General features: G+C 37.5%; 2 protein-coding genes across 2 annotated transcripts in view; one reads left to right on the forward strand and one right to left on the reverse strand.

Annotated features, from left to right (window-relative positions):
- LOC107611610 overlaps window positions 1-6913 on the reverse strand; it is a 16850-nt gene extending 9937 nt beyond the window's left edge. Inside the window, exons 1-2 of the mRNA XM_016313520.2 lie at window positions 6718-6913; window positions 6465-6618 (exon numbers count right to left, since the gene is read on the reverse strand). Of these exons, the coding sequence (XP_016169006.2) occupies window positions 6465-6618; window positions 6718-6913 (350 nt within the window). The remainder of the gene's footprint in view (window positions 1-6464; window positions 6619-6717) is intronic.
- On the forward strand, window positions 10187-10981 carry LOC107612013 (putative ATP synthase protein YMF19). The gene has a single exon (XM_016313858.2). It carries the CDS (start codon window positions 10436-10438, stop codon window positions 10916-10918), a length of 483 nt encoding a protein of 160 aa, XP_016169344.1. The 5' UTR covers window positions 10187-10435; the 3' UTR covers window positions 10919-10981.

The raw sequence follows: 19763 nt of genomic DNA on the forward strand, positions 1-19763 counted from the left end.
AAACTAGCTGGAGAAAAAAGATTGCTCCAGCTGAATGAGCTAGAGGAATTCAGATTCACTGCTTTCGAAAATGCCAAGCTTTATAAAGAGAAATAAAAAAGATGGCATGACAGAAAGCTATCTTCTAGAATCTTTGAACCAGGACAAAAGGTTCTATTGTTTAACTCTAGGCTCAGGCTATTCCTCGGGAAACTGAAGTCCCGGTGGAGGGGACCATATGTGATTACAAGTGTATCACCATATGGTTATGTGGAGCTTCAAGACATTGACTCTGATAGGAAGTTCATTGTTAATGGACAGAGAATCAAGCATTATCTTGAAAGTAATGTTGAGCAAGAATGCTCAAGGCTGAGGCTAGATTAAAAAGCTCAGCAAGGTCCAGCTAAAGACAATAAAGAAGCGCTTGCTGGGAGGCAACCCAGCCATTGGCATCACTTCCTCTAAGCATTTTGCCCTATTCTTGATTTTATTTATTTATATAAAGTTCATTGATACTAAGGTAAAGAGTCAATTGCATAAGTTTACAGGGTTACAGAAGGATTCAACACACAAAACAGAGAAAAAGAGCTCACTGGCAAGAAAACACCAGTAAGAGGCATAATTGGGCGTTCAACGCCCAAAAGAAGCATCCACTGGGCGTTAAAAGCCAGTAAGGATAGCTATATAGGCGTTGAACGCCAGAAAGAAGCTCCTTCTGGGCGTTTAACGCCAGATTTACAGCGTCCTGGGCGTTCAGAAAAACGCCCAGTGACAAAGGAGTTCCTGGCGTTCAACGCCAGAAAGAAGCAACAGCTGGGCGTTGAACGCCCAGGAGAAGCAGCAATTGGGCGTTAAATGCCCAAAACATGCAGCGTTTGGGCATTTAACGCCAGGATGGTGGGGAGGAGGTAATTTCGTTTTTACTTCATATGTTTCATTTTAATTTTAATTTTCATGTTTCAATTCATGATTTCTTGCATAAACATGTTACAAACCCTGATTTCTAAAATCCCTAATTTCTAAAAACCCTACTTTAAAAATATCAAATGTATCTTAATCCATAAGCACAAATCCTTTTTTCAATCCAATTCAACTCTTTTTCAAATTTTCAAAACAAATCTATCTCTTTTCATTCTAAAATCTTTTCAACTAATCAATATCTTTTTCAAATCTCCATATTATCTTTTTCAAAAATCCAAATTTATCTTTTTTAAATATCTTTCATATCTCTTCAATTTTAAATTATATCTTTTCTTATCATACTTATTTCTTTTTAAATCATATCTTCTATCTTATCTTTCTCCTTATTTTCGAAAACCCACCCCCCTTCCCTTTTAAAAACACATTCAGCCTCCCTCCTCTCATCCACCATTCAATACAAGCTCTCCTTCTACCCATCTCCTTTCTTTTCTTTTGCTTGAGGACAAGCAAACCTCTAAGTTTGGTGTGTTTATCCGTGATCACTAAACCATACCCACTAAGATCATGGCTCCTAAAGGAAAACAACCCACTCCAAGAGGCAAGAAAGAGAGCATTCCAAAACCACTTTGGAATCAAGGGAGGTTCTTAACCAAAGAACATTCAGATCATTACTACAAAATAATGGGTCTAAGATCAGTGATCCTGGAAGTCAAGTTCGATCTGAAAAAAGATGAATATCCGAAGATCCAAGAGCAGATTCGAAACAGGAACTGGGAAGTCCTAGCTAATCCTGAAATGAAAGTGGGAAGGAATATGGTTCAGAAATTCTATGCTAATCTGTGACAAACAGACAGGCAGAGAATATCTGGAACTGCCCTCTATGACTATCGAACCTTGGTCAGAGGAAAGATTGTTCACATCCACCCTGACAAAATCAGGGAGATCTTTAAGCTACCTCAGCTAAAAGATGACCCAGACTCCTTCAATAGGAGAATGATGAGAACAAACAAGAGCCTGGATAAGATTCTAGAGGATATATGCATCCCTGGAGCCGGGTGGACCACCAGCAGCAAGGGTGTCCTAAATCAACTCAAGAGAGAAGATCTGAAACCAGTCGCCAGAGGTTGGCTGGACTTCATTGGGCGTTCTATATTGCCCACAAGCAACCATTCTGAAGTCACTGTTAAAAGAGCAGTGATGATCCATTGCATTATGTTGGGAAAAGAAGTAGAAGTTCATCAACTGATCCCATCTGAATTTTACACACTTGCCAAGAACTCCAAGGATGCCAGGTTGGCTTATCCAAGCTTAATCTCTATACTCTGCAAAGATGCTGGAGTAAAGATGGGAATAACAGAGTATATCTCAGTGGAGCAACCAATCACTAAAATCACAATGGAAAAACAACAAATGCAGGATGACCCCACCAAGAGGAGGGCGCAAGAATTCCTCCCAGAAGTCCCTCAATTTGAATATTGGGAACAGCTTGAAGTATCTGTTACCAAGTTGCAAGAATCTATGGACCAAATAAAGGAAGAACAGCAAAATCAAAACAGTATGCTCTGCAAACTGCTCAAGGAACAAGAAGAGCAGGGGCGTGACTTAAAGGAACTGAAGCGTCAGAAGTTATCTCTTGAAGGACCAAGCACTCCACAGACTAGAGGAACATCCACATCCCAAACTCAAGGTTGTTGAGCCCTAATCTTAGCCTTAACTCTGTGATAATTGTTCTTATTTGAGTTCTACCTTAGTAGTTATAGTGGTAATTAGTAGTTATTTTATCTCCAATTAAGCTATAATTTATTTTTCTCATCATCATTAAACATGAATAAAATAGAAGATTTTCTTTAGGATAAAGAGGCAATATTTTTCGAGTTTTTAATACAAGAAATTCTGATTAATTACATGTGGTTGCAATGCTTTCTGCCTTCTGAATGAATGCTTGAACAGTGCATATGTCTTTGGAATTTGATGTTCTTGAATGTAAAATATGTTGGCTCTTGAAAGAATGATAAACATGAGACATGTTATTAGTAATCTGAAAAATCATAAAAATGATTCTTGAAGCAAGAAAAAGCAGTGATTGTTTCTTGACTCATTTGTATTCTATTTTATTTGTCTAGTTGCTTGGGGACAAGCAACAGTTCAAGTTTGGTGTTGTGATAAGCGGATATTTTATACGCTTTTTGGGGTTAATTTCATATAGTTTTAGTTAGTATTTTGTTTATTTTCATTAGTTTCTAGGAAAAATTCATATTTCTGGACTTTACTATGAGTTTGTGTGTTTTTCTGTAATTTCAGGTATTTTCTGGCTGAAATTGAGGGAGCTGGGCAAAAATCTGATTCAGGCTGAAAAAGGACTGCTGATGCTGTTGGATCCTGACCTCTCTGCACTCGGAATGGAATTTCTGGAGCTACAGAAGTCCAATTGACGCGCTTCTAATTGCGTTGGAAAGTAGACATCCAGGACTTTCCAGCAATATATAATAGTCCATACTTTGCTCAAGGATAAATGACGTAAACTAGCGTTCAACGCCAGTTCCATGTTGCAGTCTGGCATCCAGCGCCAGAAACACGTTACAAGTTGGAGTTCAATGCCAGAAACAGGTTACAGCCTGGCGTTGAATGTCCAAAACAGCCCAAGAATGTGAGAAGTTTAGTCTCAGCCCCAGCACACACCAAGTGGGCCCCAGAAGTGGATTTCTGCACTATCTATCATAGTTTACTCATTTTCTGTAAATATAGGTTACTAGTTTAGTATTTAAAAAACTTTTAGAGATTTAATTTTTATCTCATGACATTTTTAGATCTGAACTTTGTAATCTCTGATGACATGAGTCTCTAAACTCCATTGTTGGGGGTGAGGAGCTCTGCTGTGTTTTGATGAATTAATGCAACTATTTCTGTTTTCCATTCAAACATGTGTGTTTCTATCTAAGATATTCATTTGCGCTTAATTATAGAGAAGGTGATGATCCGTGACACTCATCACCTTCCTCAATCCATGAACGTGTGTCTGACAACCACCTCCGTTCTACATCAGATTGAATGAGTATCTCTTAGATTCCTTAATCAGAATTTCTATGGTATAAGCTAGAATCCATTGGCAGCATCCTTGAGAATCCAGAAAGTCTAAACCTTGTCTGTGGTATTCCGAGTAGGATTCTGGGATTGGATGACTGTGACGAGCTTCAAACTCACGAGTGCTGGGCGTAGTGATAGACGCAAAAGGATAGCAAATCCTATTCCGGTATGATCGAGAACCTACAGATGATTAGCCATGCGGTGACAGCGTATCTGGACCATTTTCACTGAGAGGAAGGATGGTAGCCATTGACAACGGTGATCCACCAACATACAGCTTGCCATAGGAGGGACGTGCATGCGTGAAGAAGAAGATAGGGAAAAAGCAGAGATTCAAAGGACAAAGCATCTCTAAAACTCCAACATATTCTCCATTACTGCATAACAAGTATTATTTGTGTTCTGCCCTTTTACTTTTTACAATTCAAACTAAAAAAATTATTATTGATATTATATCCTGACTAAGAGTTACAAGATAACCATAGCTTGCTTCAAGTGAACAATCTCCGTGGGATCGACCCTTACTCCCGTAAGGTATTACTTGGGCGACCCAGTGCACTTGCTGGTTAGTTGTGCGAATTTGTGAAGAATTGTGAGTTCCAATTTCGTGCACCATTCATACATTAAATCTTCTTCATCGCCATGAAATCCTGGGAAGTTGAACGCCTCCTGAACCATGTCAAGCATTGGGGCTTTGAGGTTTCTATCGGGTTCTACTTCTTGTCCTTCACTAGAGCTCTCTACCATGCGTCTCTCACCGTGATGTACCCAAAATGTATAACTAGAGAGGAAATGTTTTATTATCAAATGATCGTACGCATCCTCTCTAGTTTGGAGAAGGCGGAACCCGCATATCGGACATGGACAATGTATCATCCCATCGGATGATGTATTGGCAAATACAAAATCTAAGAATCTGTTCAAACCGTCCCTATAATCTGGACTAATTCGTGGCTTTGAAATCTAACTCTTATCAATGTCTACTTCAATGATATAATAGAACACTGTAAATTCAAATAATAATAAAATAGTCATAAAATAGAATTGGACAATAACTCTTAAAATGAAAAACATAAAACACAGTTACTATCTTTAGAACAATACGTAGCACACAATATGATTTATTGAAAGTTGCTTACTCATTGGAAAATTCTGCACATTAGAAAAAAATTACTAGAAGAAAGAAATGCTGGTCCCAAAGCCAAAAAATTGAAATGAAAAATAAAACCTTACCAAAAAAAAAAGAAAAAGAAAAGAGGTGTAGAAGTTAGAGTTAAGAACATTGAATTCCTATTTCCTAGTACTTGATAAAAGGATTCAGGGGCTCACACAAGATTCATGCACTTCTCTCTAGAAACGACATACTATGTTCTTTCCATCCAATTTCAATCATAAAATTACAATAATAATAATAATTTATTTTTATGTACTAGTAGTAAAAAATAATTACTTTTTTTACTCTATAGACAAGATTTATATATACATCTGCTCCTACCAAAAAACAAAAACTGAGTGCCAAAATTTTATCAAAAGCTAAGAAAAAGGTGAGACAATATAATGGAAATTTGGAAGCATGCTAATTAAAGTTCAAATTAGCTTTATGATTTGTACATAACAATCCTAAATTTTACTGTTTTAAGTTGATAGAACAACTTGAGTCATAGAACAAATAGATCTGCGAAGTGGTTTGCCATTAATTTATAGGTCATTAGATTAAAAATAAATACTAAGTAAATTCTCAAAAAGATTTTGTGCAAGACTTATTAGTTCTTGACAAATGAAATACTTGTCACAGTTGAAGGTACAGGGACACACCCGAAATAATTTATTTCAAATCTCCGAAAAATCCGCTCATCAGATAACCTGCTTCAAGGCAAACTACTGGACCAAACTGCTGGCTTCTGACTTTAATTTCATGAAATAAATCCATACAAATGAGTGACATTGGCCCCCATATATCAATATGTATTAAATCAAAACTGTTTAAACTTGTTGTTTCACTAAGGGTATATGGTAACCATTTTTGCTTCGCATAATGGCAAAAATCACATGGTTTAGAGCAAGTAGATACAGGAAACTGCACACAAGGATATATTTGTTTGATAATGTCAAATTTGCTTTGAGGTACATAACCCAATCTAAAATGCCATAAATTCTCAATAGAAAAATTTGAAGTTTGTGTAACCAAATTTGCTGTCCTAAGATTAGAAGGAAGTAAAAGCTTGTCACTATGACTTTGCATGTCTAGAATCCTAGTACTCCTATTATATGTTGTATTTTCTATGTTGTCTTTATGTGCTAACTCTAATGCAGGAAAATCTAGCATGTATAATCCATGTTTTGCTTTAGCTGTGCCAATCATCTTCAAAGAGGTCCGATTCTGTATCTCACAAATTTTGTTAGTAAAAACACATTTGCAATACAGGCCTTCTGTAAGTTTGGAAATAGGTAAAAGATTGAAGTTAAAACTTGGTATGTACAGCACATCCGTGAGATAGAATGTAGCTGAAAATACCGCAATTCCACTTATAGTTGCAGTTGTGTGTGTTCCATCTGGTAATTTTACCAGAATTGGTCCAATATGTCTAAAATGTGTAAAAAAATGCAATGAGTGTGATACATCATCAGTAGCTCCTGTATCAAGCACCCAAGAATTTGAGAAAAAACTTTTTACTGACAAAAGTCTTGCAATATGAGAGCTCATGCAAAGTTTATAAGCCTCTAAAGGTATACCTCCACTCCCTGCATTTGATTGACTGACATCTCTCATGTTTGCTCCTTGAAAAAACTGTGCACACTCCTGCCGAAGAAAGGTAAGCAGTGCATCTCTCAAACTCTGATTGAATTGGGATTGACCATCAGGTTCCTTGTCCTGCTTGACATTGTGGGTGCGGCTCTCTTCAATTCCAGCAGCAATATGATTAGCCATAACTCCGTTGCTAGTCTCTCGTGACCATTTCTGCCTTTGTAAATGGGGTGGAAATCCATGTTTGTGGTAACAAGTATCCACAAGATGCCCTGCCTTGTGACAATAAGAACAGGTCTTAGATGCTGAATTTCTTCCACCTCTACTTCCACGAGTTTCTCGTCCTCTTTCTCTAGAAACACTGCTTGGATTATTGTTGAAATTATGAACTGAATTGCCCAAACCTAGGTGTAGGAAGTAAACACTTGCTGGATCTGCAAGTAAATTGGTACTCGATTATGGCTGCAAACTCGATAGTTGGCTTATAATGCGAGCTAGATTTCGAAGCTGAAAGCTCTCATGTGAGCCATTCCTCGACATTAGGTCAGAAGGAGTGTTGGCCATTGATGCTAATTCAATGCTCTATTTGTATCCAAAAGCTTCACCTCTTTCACGATCCTCCACGCTCACTGCACCATGATAAAATCGTGATCTGGATCTGATTTTATTGAAGAAAATAAGATTGAAGTGGAGGAAGAAGACTCAGAGAAAGTGAATTTGTCATATGAACAAATACAAAACCTAAAATTGAAGGAAAAATCACAGAGTACAAGAGAGTACATATTGTTATCCACTATTTATAGCTATTAGAAAATTAACCTTACTAAAACCTAACTCATGGTAAATAAGTTAACTATGGTTATGAGGTAATTACTATTGCTAGCTTTAACCTCTAATCAAAACAAACTTTTCTATCATTTTAACTAAAGAATTATTCAACCATAATCAATTACAGCTTGCTTTTATGAGCCATTAGATACTAGCTTAATATCATCTCCAACAGGTACTTCACTATCTTTTTTGGCAAGGTACACTTGGTAAGTGGTGGAAAATGAAGAGGGTGAAAAATACGAGTACAAAGGTCTTCATATTAAGTTATTAGAGTATGGTATAAAATGGAGATGGAGGAAACTTTTTCCTTTTAACTTATTATATTATCCCTGTAACACCCTAACTTTTAGCACCTCATGATCGTACTAAAAGCTCAGGCATTACTTACCTCTAAACCTTTATATTCCATACTATGTTTATTTAATATTGAGCCTTCGTGAATACGAACAGAAACTCTTATTAAGAAAATGAAAGGAGACGTTGTTTTAAACCACTTAATCACAAAAGTGAACGGAGCTACTGGGTAAACAAGTGAGCTTAGCCCGTAGCCGAGTAGGGTTTGTTGCTTAAGCCGGGTAAACTTAGGCTTAGGAAAGGTAGTTTACTTGCTTGTTTCTCTATGAAGATAGACTTCTGTTTATTGTTTTACGTGTTAAGTGCGAGATTGGATCCAAAATAGCGTATAGAAGATAGACTTTCAGCTCAGCAAAGTGAAAAAAGAAGCAAGGAGGAGAGTTAAGTACGAAAGGAAGACTGTCTTCTCCTTCTTTCCTTAGTCAGTAGTTACTACTAAGACCGAGCCTTAAACGGGATAGGGCGCACTAGTGCGAAAGCCAGTACTTTAGAGAAAGGCTAACTCGCATCCGTTTGATTGCTGGGGCACGCAACGGAACTAAGATGGATTTTAGTAACTCTCTGTTTTACCCACCTGCTTCAGGAACAGATGATTCCGCAGCTTATTTATCTTCTGTAAGCTTCGGTACGGAGTTAATGATTCTATCAACTATTTTATTATAGCAGCCTCATCACCCACTAGAAGAGAGTTTATACCTGAGTTGGTAGTACCACTCAAATCAACATTCTCATGTGTGTGTGTCACATGGTGGGTTGCACCAGTGTCTAAGTACGTACCATGCTGGGTCAGTAGCACTTTCTGGAGTGACTAGATAGGTTGAAGCTGAACCATTGTGGTTGTCATTCTTGCTGGGACCTTTTTTGTTCTTATCATATCGGTGATAGCACTGAAGCACTTCATGGCCATATTTCTCACATAAGTGGCATAACTTGTCAGATTTTCATCCACCATTACCCCTTAGACGAATAGGGCCTTTGCCTTAGCCAATTCTAGCCAAGCAAGAAAACGGATGCGCTCAAGCCAGCATAGCATCACTTACGAAATTTACCGCTGTTCAATCCTATGTATAAGGGGGGGAGATCTACAATATACATTGTATTAATTGAAATTATCTATCACTTTTTTTAAATTAACATCAGTCGAATTGCGTAAGTGATCACTAAACCAAAGTCTACTCGTTATGGGTGAATGATAATAATAAAGAATTTTTCCCTATCGGTAGTAGTATATGAGCACTATATCGGTGGAGCATATTTCAATATCAGTCTCATCTATAACGGTATCTATTCTATTATTGAGAAGCTGACAGGCCCAATGCGCTCTACAACGGGCCTTGCGAGGTCGTAGCAGCTGGTAACCTCGGATCCGTGTAAGATAAAGAACAAAACCTGATTGGATGGAGGAAGATAAGTTATGGAGAGTGTGAACTGATAGAAAGTGTTCTGTGAATGAATATATCATGTGATAATAGTAAGGGAGGAATCATTGGCCAAGAAAGTTGGCAAGGAAAAAATTCTTTAATTAATTGATTAGCGGATATCAATTAATATGTGAAGTGATTGAATATTACAGCACCCCATAATCTTCTCTGATAAAAGAATATGATAAGCAGCAATCAAACCATTAGGCAGTAAGACAAGAGAACGGAATAGCTATGCACCGGCTTTCGTCCCAACCAACGCGTAACCTTTCCCTAACCTTCTCTGCAGATGACCTTCCGAACCCTTCAAAAGAAAGCGCTAATTCAAGAATGAAACCTCTCAATCAAAGCTTTTACCCTTTCTTGATCTTAGATTAATAACCCGTTGAAGCGCAGGAGCTCAATTAATTGGTGCAGGTGCTTGGCTATCGAATCAGCACCTAAGGTAGCGACTGATTTGACTTGATGACCTGGTATGATCATGAACTATAATGTTCTATTGAATGAGATATAACCGTAGATATCCCAGTGCCCACTCTTCGATCTCCCATCGCATCGGTTCCTGAATATCTACTCACTCCCGCCCTGGATAGACTTAAGGCTGAAGACCGAGTAAAAGGGCTGGCAAGGCAAAATAGCAAAAAAGAGTTTAGCGTAAGAGAAGAAAGCTGCTCTTAGCAAAGAGAGGGTGGATAAGTTTCTAGTTCATGGATTGATCGAGTTTCGTTCTACTTTTGACTTATCTCGATTGGGTTGGTGTTAAGTGTACCCAACAAAAGGTACAATACAAGAATCTCAAGGACCCGTCTTTCTTCAGCACGAAGTTAGTTGATCGAGAAAGCAAGGACCCGTATAGAGCTACACCATGAGTAGATCGAAAAGGTCTCGCGAAGCCGGTAATCGTTTGCCTCCCCTAACTAGTAAAGCTGAAGAAGAAGCATAAAAATGGAGTCCTTCATCTTTGGTCTTTTTCCCATGCTTTCTGTTGGTCAACAACCAACCACAACTCTCTATAGTCAAAACACTAGTCCTGCAGGCTTGCTTTTAACCATACTTGGTTCAGTCTGTATGGAGGGAATTTCTTTTGTCTGAATCAATCATGCCTCAACTAGATCAATTCACTTATTTCACACAATTCTTCTGGTTCTGCCTTTTCCTCTTTACTTTCTATATTCCCATGTGCAATGATAGAGATGGAGTACTTTGGATCAGCATAATTCTAAAACAACGGAACCAACAGGTTTCAAACCAGGGGAACAAAATCCGGAGCAACGACCCCAACTGTTTGGAAGATATCTTGAGAAAAGGTTTTAGCACCAGTGGATCCTATATGTACTCTAGTTTATTCGAAGTATCCCAATGGTGTAACGCCGTCGACTTAAAGGGAAAAAGGAGGAAAATAACTTCTATCTCTTGTGTCGGAGAAATAAGTGGCTCACGAGGAATGGAAAGAAACATATTCTATTTGATCTCGAAGTCCTCATATGGCGCTTCTTCTTCCAATCCTGGATGGAGGATCACTTGTAGGAATGACATAATGCTAATCCATGTTCCACACGACCAAGGAAGAATCAAAAAATAAGAAAGGTTATCGAGATTCTCAATCGCTCTTTTAGTAGATAGTGGGAAATGGGGCTCCCAGGCCCCCTATATATATATATATATACACACACACACACACATAGCAATATATACATAAACTTATTCAAATAATCTCAATTACAAGTCCTACCCCTCTAAAAACCAAAATAATAGCCGACGAGGGGAAAATAAATTCTAATAAAATTTAAACTCAAAATATCATAAAATTTAATTTAATTACTTTTAGAAAAATAATTTTCTTTAAATAAAATAATAAATCATGAATAACTCATTATTTAATTTTTAAAAACTTGGGTCATTATATTCTACCCACCTTGCAAAAATTTTTTCCCTCGAAAATTGTACATTGAAACAAGTTCGAACTCAAGTCAAAGAAAATCGAGTCCACAAAGAGTAGTACAGACAAGCAGAGGTACATAGGGACAATAAGGTTTGATCGGAAAATGATCAAATCATATTCTGAGAAAATCCAAAGCAAGGAATTCTAATTAAGATAATGAAAAAAAGAGATAGCACTAGTTTGTGTAGCGTGAATAATGATTACACTTCAAAGCTGAGCTAACTTCGTAACCTGGCAATTCACATTATCTATTACTTCTATTTCGTCTATGATAATCCATTAGTTCTTTCTGTATACATAAATCATCAGTATTAAGTTAGCCAAACCTAATACCATGAGAGATGCAACAGTCGACTAACAGCATTAATCAATAGATAGTCATGCATCTAAACCTCAAACTCTTGTCATTAGGACAAGTCCTACTGCATGATAGACACTCAGAGTATGCAGTGAAGCATAGTCAGTCCATTCCCAAGGCTCTAATAGGAATGAATTGCTCTGATACCATTATGTAACACCCTAACTTTTAGCACCTCATGATCGTACTAAAAGCTAAGGCGTTAGTTACCTCTAAACCTTTTTATTCTATACTCTGTTTATTTAATATTGAGCATTCGTGAATACGAACAGAAACTCTTACTAAGAAAATGAAAGGAGACGTTGTTTGTTATAATCCCTTTTCCCAATTCCATCAACATTTGGTCTAATATATCGGAAGGAGCCAAGGACGCAGAATAACTTGGGGGCACTACACCGTGTCCATCTTATTTATATTGTTGAGTGCATTCATCACGTACAAGAGCAGGTGGCGGAATCATCGTTTGATAACTGTCTATATCTCAACCCTCTCAACCTTCCCTTCCAATTTTACCCCAACCTTCCAACCAAAGATATATGAATAATAAAAAGGGATTGCCAAAGATATAATTAACAAAACTTCCAACTCGATTTGCGAAGATAAATTGGCCAAAACATACAAGTATATATATATATATATATAAGAGGATCCCAAAATAACCCAAAGTAGAAAAACGACAACCTATTTCTCCGAGTCAACCTCTAAGAGGGACAAACATAAAATACAAGGTGGAGATCTTATATACATACATAAATATAAACAAAGATATGACCCTGAGTCCCAAGAGTTTTTCGCTTCATCAGCATCTCCAGAATACAGAGTGGTGCTTCTCAACCTACATCTGAAAACCATAAATATTGTACGGGATGAGATTCGGGTTTCTCAGTATGGTTAAGGTGCCCACAGATATAATAAATAAGGTCCCGGGAAAGCCGAAGGCGATCCTAGAACCCTGACACTCAGATATGATATAATCTTAAAGGAAATAACTAAACCATAAATTCGGTTATAACGCTCTAAGGTATCCAAGTCACAATATAACTCTAACCCTTGCTTCCACTTTGACCTAACATAATATTCTCAAGCATTTTACCGCTTACTAATAAATCATTGTTAACCAACCTTTACTACTGGTCCAACCAGTCATGACCTAAGGCCCAAATCAAACCAACCCGGCCTCCGGCCCAAATAAACTCAACCCAGTCTTCGGCCCTTTTCAAAACAATTCATCATTATTATCAGTCCACCACCAAATTACCCAAAACAGAAAGACAATCACAAACACAAGGAAACACAAGGCAAACATATTTAAAGAACAGTTACAGCAAGTATCACAATTACCAGTTATACAAAATTTATTAGATAGGCAAACCAAAACAACTATGCACATTCAAACAAAGCAAACAAATGCAACATGATGCATGCCTGTCCTACTGGCCGTGAGCTTACGTGTCGGTTAAATCGCCAGAACCTGATACATCTGGTAGCTAACCCAGACATTTGTCTCTAGGTTGCACATCTCCAGGAGGATCATAAACGAAGGAGAGTGCCTTTCCACATTAAAAGAGTGTGCCTTTCCACCTTCTCCTAGAGGATATACGAAGGAGTGTGTCTTTCCACATCGAAGGAGTGTGCCTTTCCACCTTGCAACCAGAGAAGAATGCACGGGAAATAATACAAAGGAGGGTGCCTTTCCATTTTCTCCACACCCTCATCACGACAAGAGAGGGAACTTCTGTCCTCCACATGCCATCCGAATATATTTTTAAGTTAACGAGCAAGCAGGATCGCACCCAAATCTTGCCCTCTTGACCATTCCGACCACACACATATCCCGACCATTTCGACCACACACACCTCGACCATTCCGACCACACACAGTTACTCAAACCTAACATACTATGCACCAAAATCATCAACACAACATATCCTTGCCATCACCACAATAACCTTCACAACCTACCATTTCTTACTCTTAACAATCCCAAAGACATCATCAAGTTTAACATTCACCAACCTAATATACATATATATACACACATTCATATCATTATATAAATCTCCATCAACGCATCACTTAACACACCATCATGAAAAATAGTAATCAACATCAAAGGTGCTAGTCATCAAACATACTCATACGTTCCAACCTATCCTATCATCATCTAGCCTAAGTTTTTACAAGACATTATATATTAAATATGAGAAACCGAAACCATACCTTAGCCGATTTCTCGATAACCCGGAACACCTCAAGCGTTTCCGAACCATAAGCTCCACAACTCCAGCCCCCCTCACCAACGATACCCAGCCTCCAAAGCTAATCCTCTAGCTTCCAATTTCTCAAATGAACTCCAACTGATAACCAATTTCAATCTAACATCACAATTATCACTATAATCAATATAGAGTTCACTAAATCAACATCTCACAAAAAGGTTGGAGGGTTCTTACCTGACCCACATCTCAAAGAAGCTAAACCCGACAATATCCGCAGGTTAACTCGAACCTAAACACCGAAATCATGCAAAATTCAACATAATTTCACATTGGGTTTCAAAATTGGGGAAGAGAAAATTTAAAAGGAAAACGTGGATTCCTTACCAAATTGACCATTGGGCTTTGTAGAGCTCGACGCAATGGTCGTGTGACCGTAAACGGTGCGGCAATCGGAGCTTCGGATCAAAAGTTATGTGATGTTGAATTATTGAGTGAGGGTTTGGTCTCCTTCCTCCTCCTTCATGCAAGCTTTCTGCATTGGTTTCGTTTTAGAGGAGAGAAGAAGAGATGAAGCTCTTTTATGTCATTGAATTAGGCTGGGCCTTGCGCCTAATATGGGCCCGGTTCGGCCCGTTTGACCCAATCTTGGGCCAAATTCTTTAAAATTAGTGTCAAAATTCATATTTTAAATAATTCTACCACATTAAACTCTAAAATTTCATTTTCTAATTTCTTGGATTAATAATTATTTTATTGACTAATTATTTACTAATCTCTCGGATTTTACATCCTACCCCCCTAATAGAAATTTTCGCCCTTGAAAATTTTCTCCCAAAACTTCATATACACTTTCTCAATACGAACCAACTTCACACCCTCTTTCTACCATTTTTCAACACAAATTCAAACACTAACTCACATTCCCACTCTCAAGTACAAGAACATAAACTTAACCGAATTCAAACCTAAGCTATACCAATTTTTTTCACTCCTAGCTTCGTTCTAATTCTCTCAACGAATACAAAATTCATTACCCTTCAAGGGTTCCTCAATTCTTTCTCAGCTGTGTCAAACACTAAATAATTTCTCAATTTCTTATTCTAAGTCAATCCATTATAACCTAAATCACACATTCACACTCTCTGTTCGTCGATCCTATGTTATTCCTCGAATCATTCTCATATCCCAAGACTTCTTCTTCTCATCACTATAACCCTAAAGTCACAAAAAAATCATTATGCTTCCGCAGCGCCACTCTGATTTCAAACCATTAAGAACTTAATCACTCGTCTACTCTGCCAGAACACTCCTTGAATCTCTTTATCTCTCTAACTAAGTGCTATTGATCTTTACTCCAGCTGCACAAGTTATAATCCCTTAGTTTCTCTCGTCATCAGGTCCATTACTGCCTCCATCACCGTTCCTAGTTTGTTCGCTCCATCCCTTCAACAGAAGCTTGCTCAGCAGTAGTCAAAGAATTACCCATTTTACCTCACTCGTGCCCACGAGACACCATTTGGGTCTTGTCCACATCATACAAGTGATATCAAGGTGATCAGTCTCAATATCTCAAGTCTAGAACTTCGAATCTCCAAAGATAACGCTCATGAAAATTTATGCTATATATGTCAAGCAAACATCCTAAATAACATGCACGCAAAGCCAGAGTATGCTCAGAAGCATAGTCAGTTCATTCCCCAGGCTTTACAGGAACGAACTGCTCTGATATCATAATGTAACACCCTACCACACAAAATCTTATGGTTAAGCCATAAGACAGAGGTGGTGAGGTATTACGACCTTTAAGAGTAAAATTATATATATAATATAGTGAAAAAGGTCTATAACTAGGAGCCTTTGAAGGAAAGTTTAAAACAAAAGTCGTAACACCCACGTAAATGAAAACTTGCATACGAAGAAAAGTCAGATATATGTATATGAATAATAAAAAGGGAGTGTCAAAGATATAATTAACAAAACTTCCAACTCGGTTCGCGAAGATAAACCGGCCAGAACATACAAGTATATATATATATATAAGAGGATCCCAAGATGACCCAAAGAAGAAAAATGACAACATGTTTCTCCGAGTCAACCTCTAAGAGGGACAAATATTAAAATACAAGGTAGAGATCTTATACACATACATAAATATAAACAAAGATACGACCCTGAGTCCCAAGAGTTCTTCGCTTCATCAGCGTCTCCAGAATAAAGAGTGGTACTTCTCAACCTGCATCTGAAAAACCACAAATATTCTATGGGATGAGAACCAGGGGGTTCTCAATATGGTTAAGGTGCCCACATATATAATAAATAAGGTCTAGGGAAAGCCGAAAGGCGATCTTAGAACCCCGACACTCAGATATGATATAATCTTAAAGGAAATAACTAAACCATAAACTCGGTTATAACGCTCTAAGATATCCAAGTCACAATATAACTCTAACCCTTGCTTCAACTTTCACCTAACAAAACATTCTAAGGCATTTTACCGCTTACTAATAAATCATTGTTAACCAACCTTTACCACTGGTCCAACCAGTCACAGGCTAAGGCCCAAATCAAGCCAACCCAGCCTCCGGCCCAAATAAACTCAACCTGGCCTCTGGCCCTTTTCAAAACAATTCATCATTATTATCAGTCCACTACCAAAGTACCCAAAATAGAAAGACAATCACAAACACAAGGAAATACAAGGGAAACATATTTAAAGAACAGTTACAGCAAATATCACAATTACCGGTTATACATAATTTATCAGATAGGCAAACCAAAACAAGTATGCACACACAAACAAAGCAAACAAATGCAACATGATGCATGCTTGTCCTACTGGCCGTGAGCTCACATGTCGGTTAAATCGCCAGAACCCGACACATCTGCTAGCTAACCCAGACATTTGTCTCTAGGTTGCGCATCTCCAAGAGGATCATAAACGAAGGAGAGTGCCTTTTCACATCGAAGGAGTCTGCCTTTCCACCTTCTCCTGAAGGATATTCGAAGAAGTGTGCCTTTTCACATCGAAAGAGCGTGCCTTTCTACCTTACAACCAGAGAAGAATGAGGAGAAAACAATATGAAAGAAAGTGCCTTTCCACTTTTCTCACACCCTCATCACGATAAGAGAGGGAACTTCTGTCCTGAACTTGCCATCCGAATACATTTTCAAGTTAACGAGCAAGCGGGATCGCACCCAAATCTTGCTCTCTCAACCATTCTGGCCACACACATATCTCGACCATTCCGGCCACACACACACCTCGACCATTCTGGCCACACACAGTTACTCAAACCTAATATACTATGCACCAAAATCATCAACACAACACATTCTTGCCATCCCCACAATAACCTTTACAACCTACCATTTCTTACTCTAAACAATCCCAAAGACATCATCAAGTTTAACATTCACCAACCCAATATACATATATATAAACACATTCATATCGTTATATAAATCTCCATCAACTCATCACTTAACACACCATCATGAAAAATAGTAATCAACATCAAAGATGCTAGTCATCAAACATACTCATACGTTCCAACCCATCCTATGGTCCTCTAGCCTAAGTTTTCACAAGACATTATATATTAAATATGAGAAAACTAAACCATACCTTGACCGATTTCCCGATAATCCAGAACACCTCAAGCGTTTTCGAACCACAAGCTCCACAACTCCAACCCCCCTCACCAACAATACCTAGCCTCCAAAGCTAATCCTCTAGCTTCTAATTTCTCAAATTAACTCCAACCGATAACCAATTTCAGTCTAACATCACAATTATCACAATAATCAATATAGAGTTCACTAAATCAACATCTCACAAAAAGGTTGGAGGGTTCTTACTGACCCACAGATCAAACAAGCTAAACCCGACAATATCCGCAGGTTAACTCGAACCTAAACACCGAAATCTTGCAAAATTCAACATAATTTCACATTAGGTTTTGAAATTGGGGAAGAGAAAATTGAAAAAGAAAATGTGGATTCCTTACCAAATTGACCACTAGGCTTTGTAGAGCTCGACGCGGTGGTCGCGTGGTAGCAAATGGTGCAGCAACCGGAGCTCTGGATCAAAAGTTATATGAGGTTGAATTATTGAGTGAGGGTTTGGTCTCCTTCCTCCTCCCTCATGCAAGCTTTCTACATTGGTTTCATTTGGAGGAGAGAAGAAGAGTTGAAGCTCTTTTAAGTCATTGAATTGGGCTGGGCCTTGGGACCAATATGGGCCCGGTTTGTTCGATTCGGCCCGTTTGGCCCAATCGTGGGCCAAATTCTTTAAAATTGGTGTCAAATTTCATATTTTAAATAATTCTACCACATTAAACTCTAAAATTTCATTTCTAATTTTTTGGACTAATAATTATTTTATTGGCTAATTATTTACTAATCTCTCGGAATTTACAATTTGCGGCGTTTTTGGAAAACGCTAGTAATTTTATTCAGCTAAGAGCCATGTCTCTTGTAGTGGATACTATTTTTATCAAAGTGGTGGTGGTGACAAACTTTGAAGATTTTGAGTTTGTATTTGAATGAAATTATAATATTGTAGTTGTTATAGTACTTTTAATTTAGCTGATATTTTAAAATTTGTATTAGACTATAGTTATGTTTTAATATATTTATTTATATTTTATTTATTATTTTATTACAAAACGATTATTTCAGTTGAACTATAGTTGAACGTATTGAACTAATGAACCGATAAATCAGTAATTAGTCTAATAATTGGATCAGTTTTCAAAACCTTGAATAAATGTCTTTTCTAATTTTGGTATTATATTTTTTTTATCAAATTAACCTATTGTAAATCAATAAATAAGAAGAAGAAAAATATATAATTTTATATAATCTCACTTACTAAAAAAATTTGTTTCCTATTATTATTATCTTTGGAAAAAATTTCTTTATAGTTTTCTCCAAAAAATTTGCATTTTCACTGTAAAATAATAATATTTGCGAAACAACTATCTTGTGATAAGTCAATAATTTAATACGAAAAATAACAAATAGATATTTAATCTTTTAATTCAAAGACAAATTCGTAAAATTGGAAAATACAAAATCACCCCATACCTATTAAAAGGCGTGACATTCAGGTCTCTTTGTCCATTTGAGCTTGAAAATCGGTACCGAGTTATCTGACATGGATGCATAAAAGTAACGTGTATGTTATGGTGATGAGATGGACCAATGACAAAAAGAGGTTGCGGACAAACAGGTTTTACGCTTCAAAACGATGTCATGCATTTTAACTCTTCAAATTGGGATACGAGTATGTAACTAAGAGGAAAAGGTGAATGTGGCCAAAGTTGGGCTCACGCAGGCCGTGCTGGACAAGATTCATGATTAGTGGAGGAAGAATGAGGTTGTTAGGCTCAAGTTCCATGAGCTTCTTGCCAGGGATATGAAGACTGCTCATGAAATTGTTAAGGCTTCTTGCATCCCTTTTTCTCTTATTCTTCTTTCAATTTCATATGATTGATGTTACTTTGTCTTAATTTTAATAGCATTTTGAGGATTAGTTATATGGAGGTCAGGAAGTATTATGCAACTAGTTCACTAGATCTAACTCCTACTGGAATAGCTCTCGCCTCCATTGGAAGTTCCAGATCCATTCTAACCTATCTCAAAATCTACAATCTCCTATGACTGATCCTTGCTGGTTTGAAACTGAGAAAAGTCTTGAAAATTGATCTTTCAAAGAAACACCAATTAACCAGATATCCTCCCAAAAACATATCCCTCTTCCATCATCAACTTCCATGGACAACCCAATAATCATCTTCTCTCTTACTTGTTGATCTCTGATCTGTAGCTGACATATATCCTTCCACGAACCCCCCGAACAGGTAATCCTGGGCGAACAATAACTCATTAGGATTCAGGTTATTA

Source organism: Arachis ipaensis, chromosome B08 (assembly GCF_000816755.2).
Source record: "Arachis ipaensis cultivar K30076 chromosome B08, Araip1.1, whole genome shotgun sequence".
NCBI classification, from domain to species: Eukaryota; Viridiplantae; Streptophyta; class Magnoliopsida; order Fabales; family Fabaceae; genus Arachis; species Arachis ipaensis.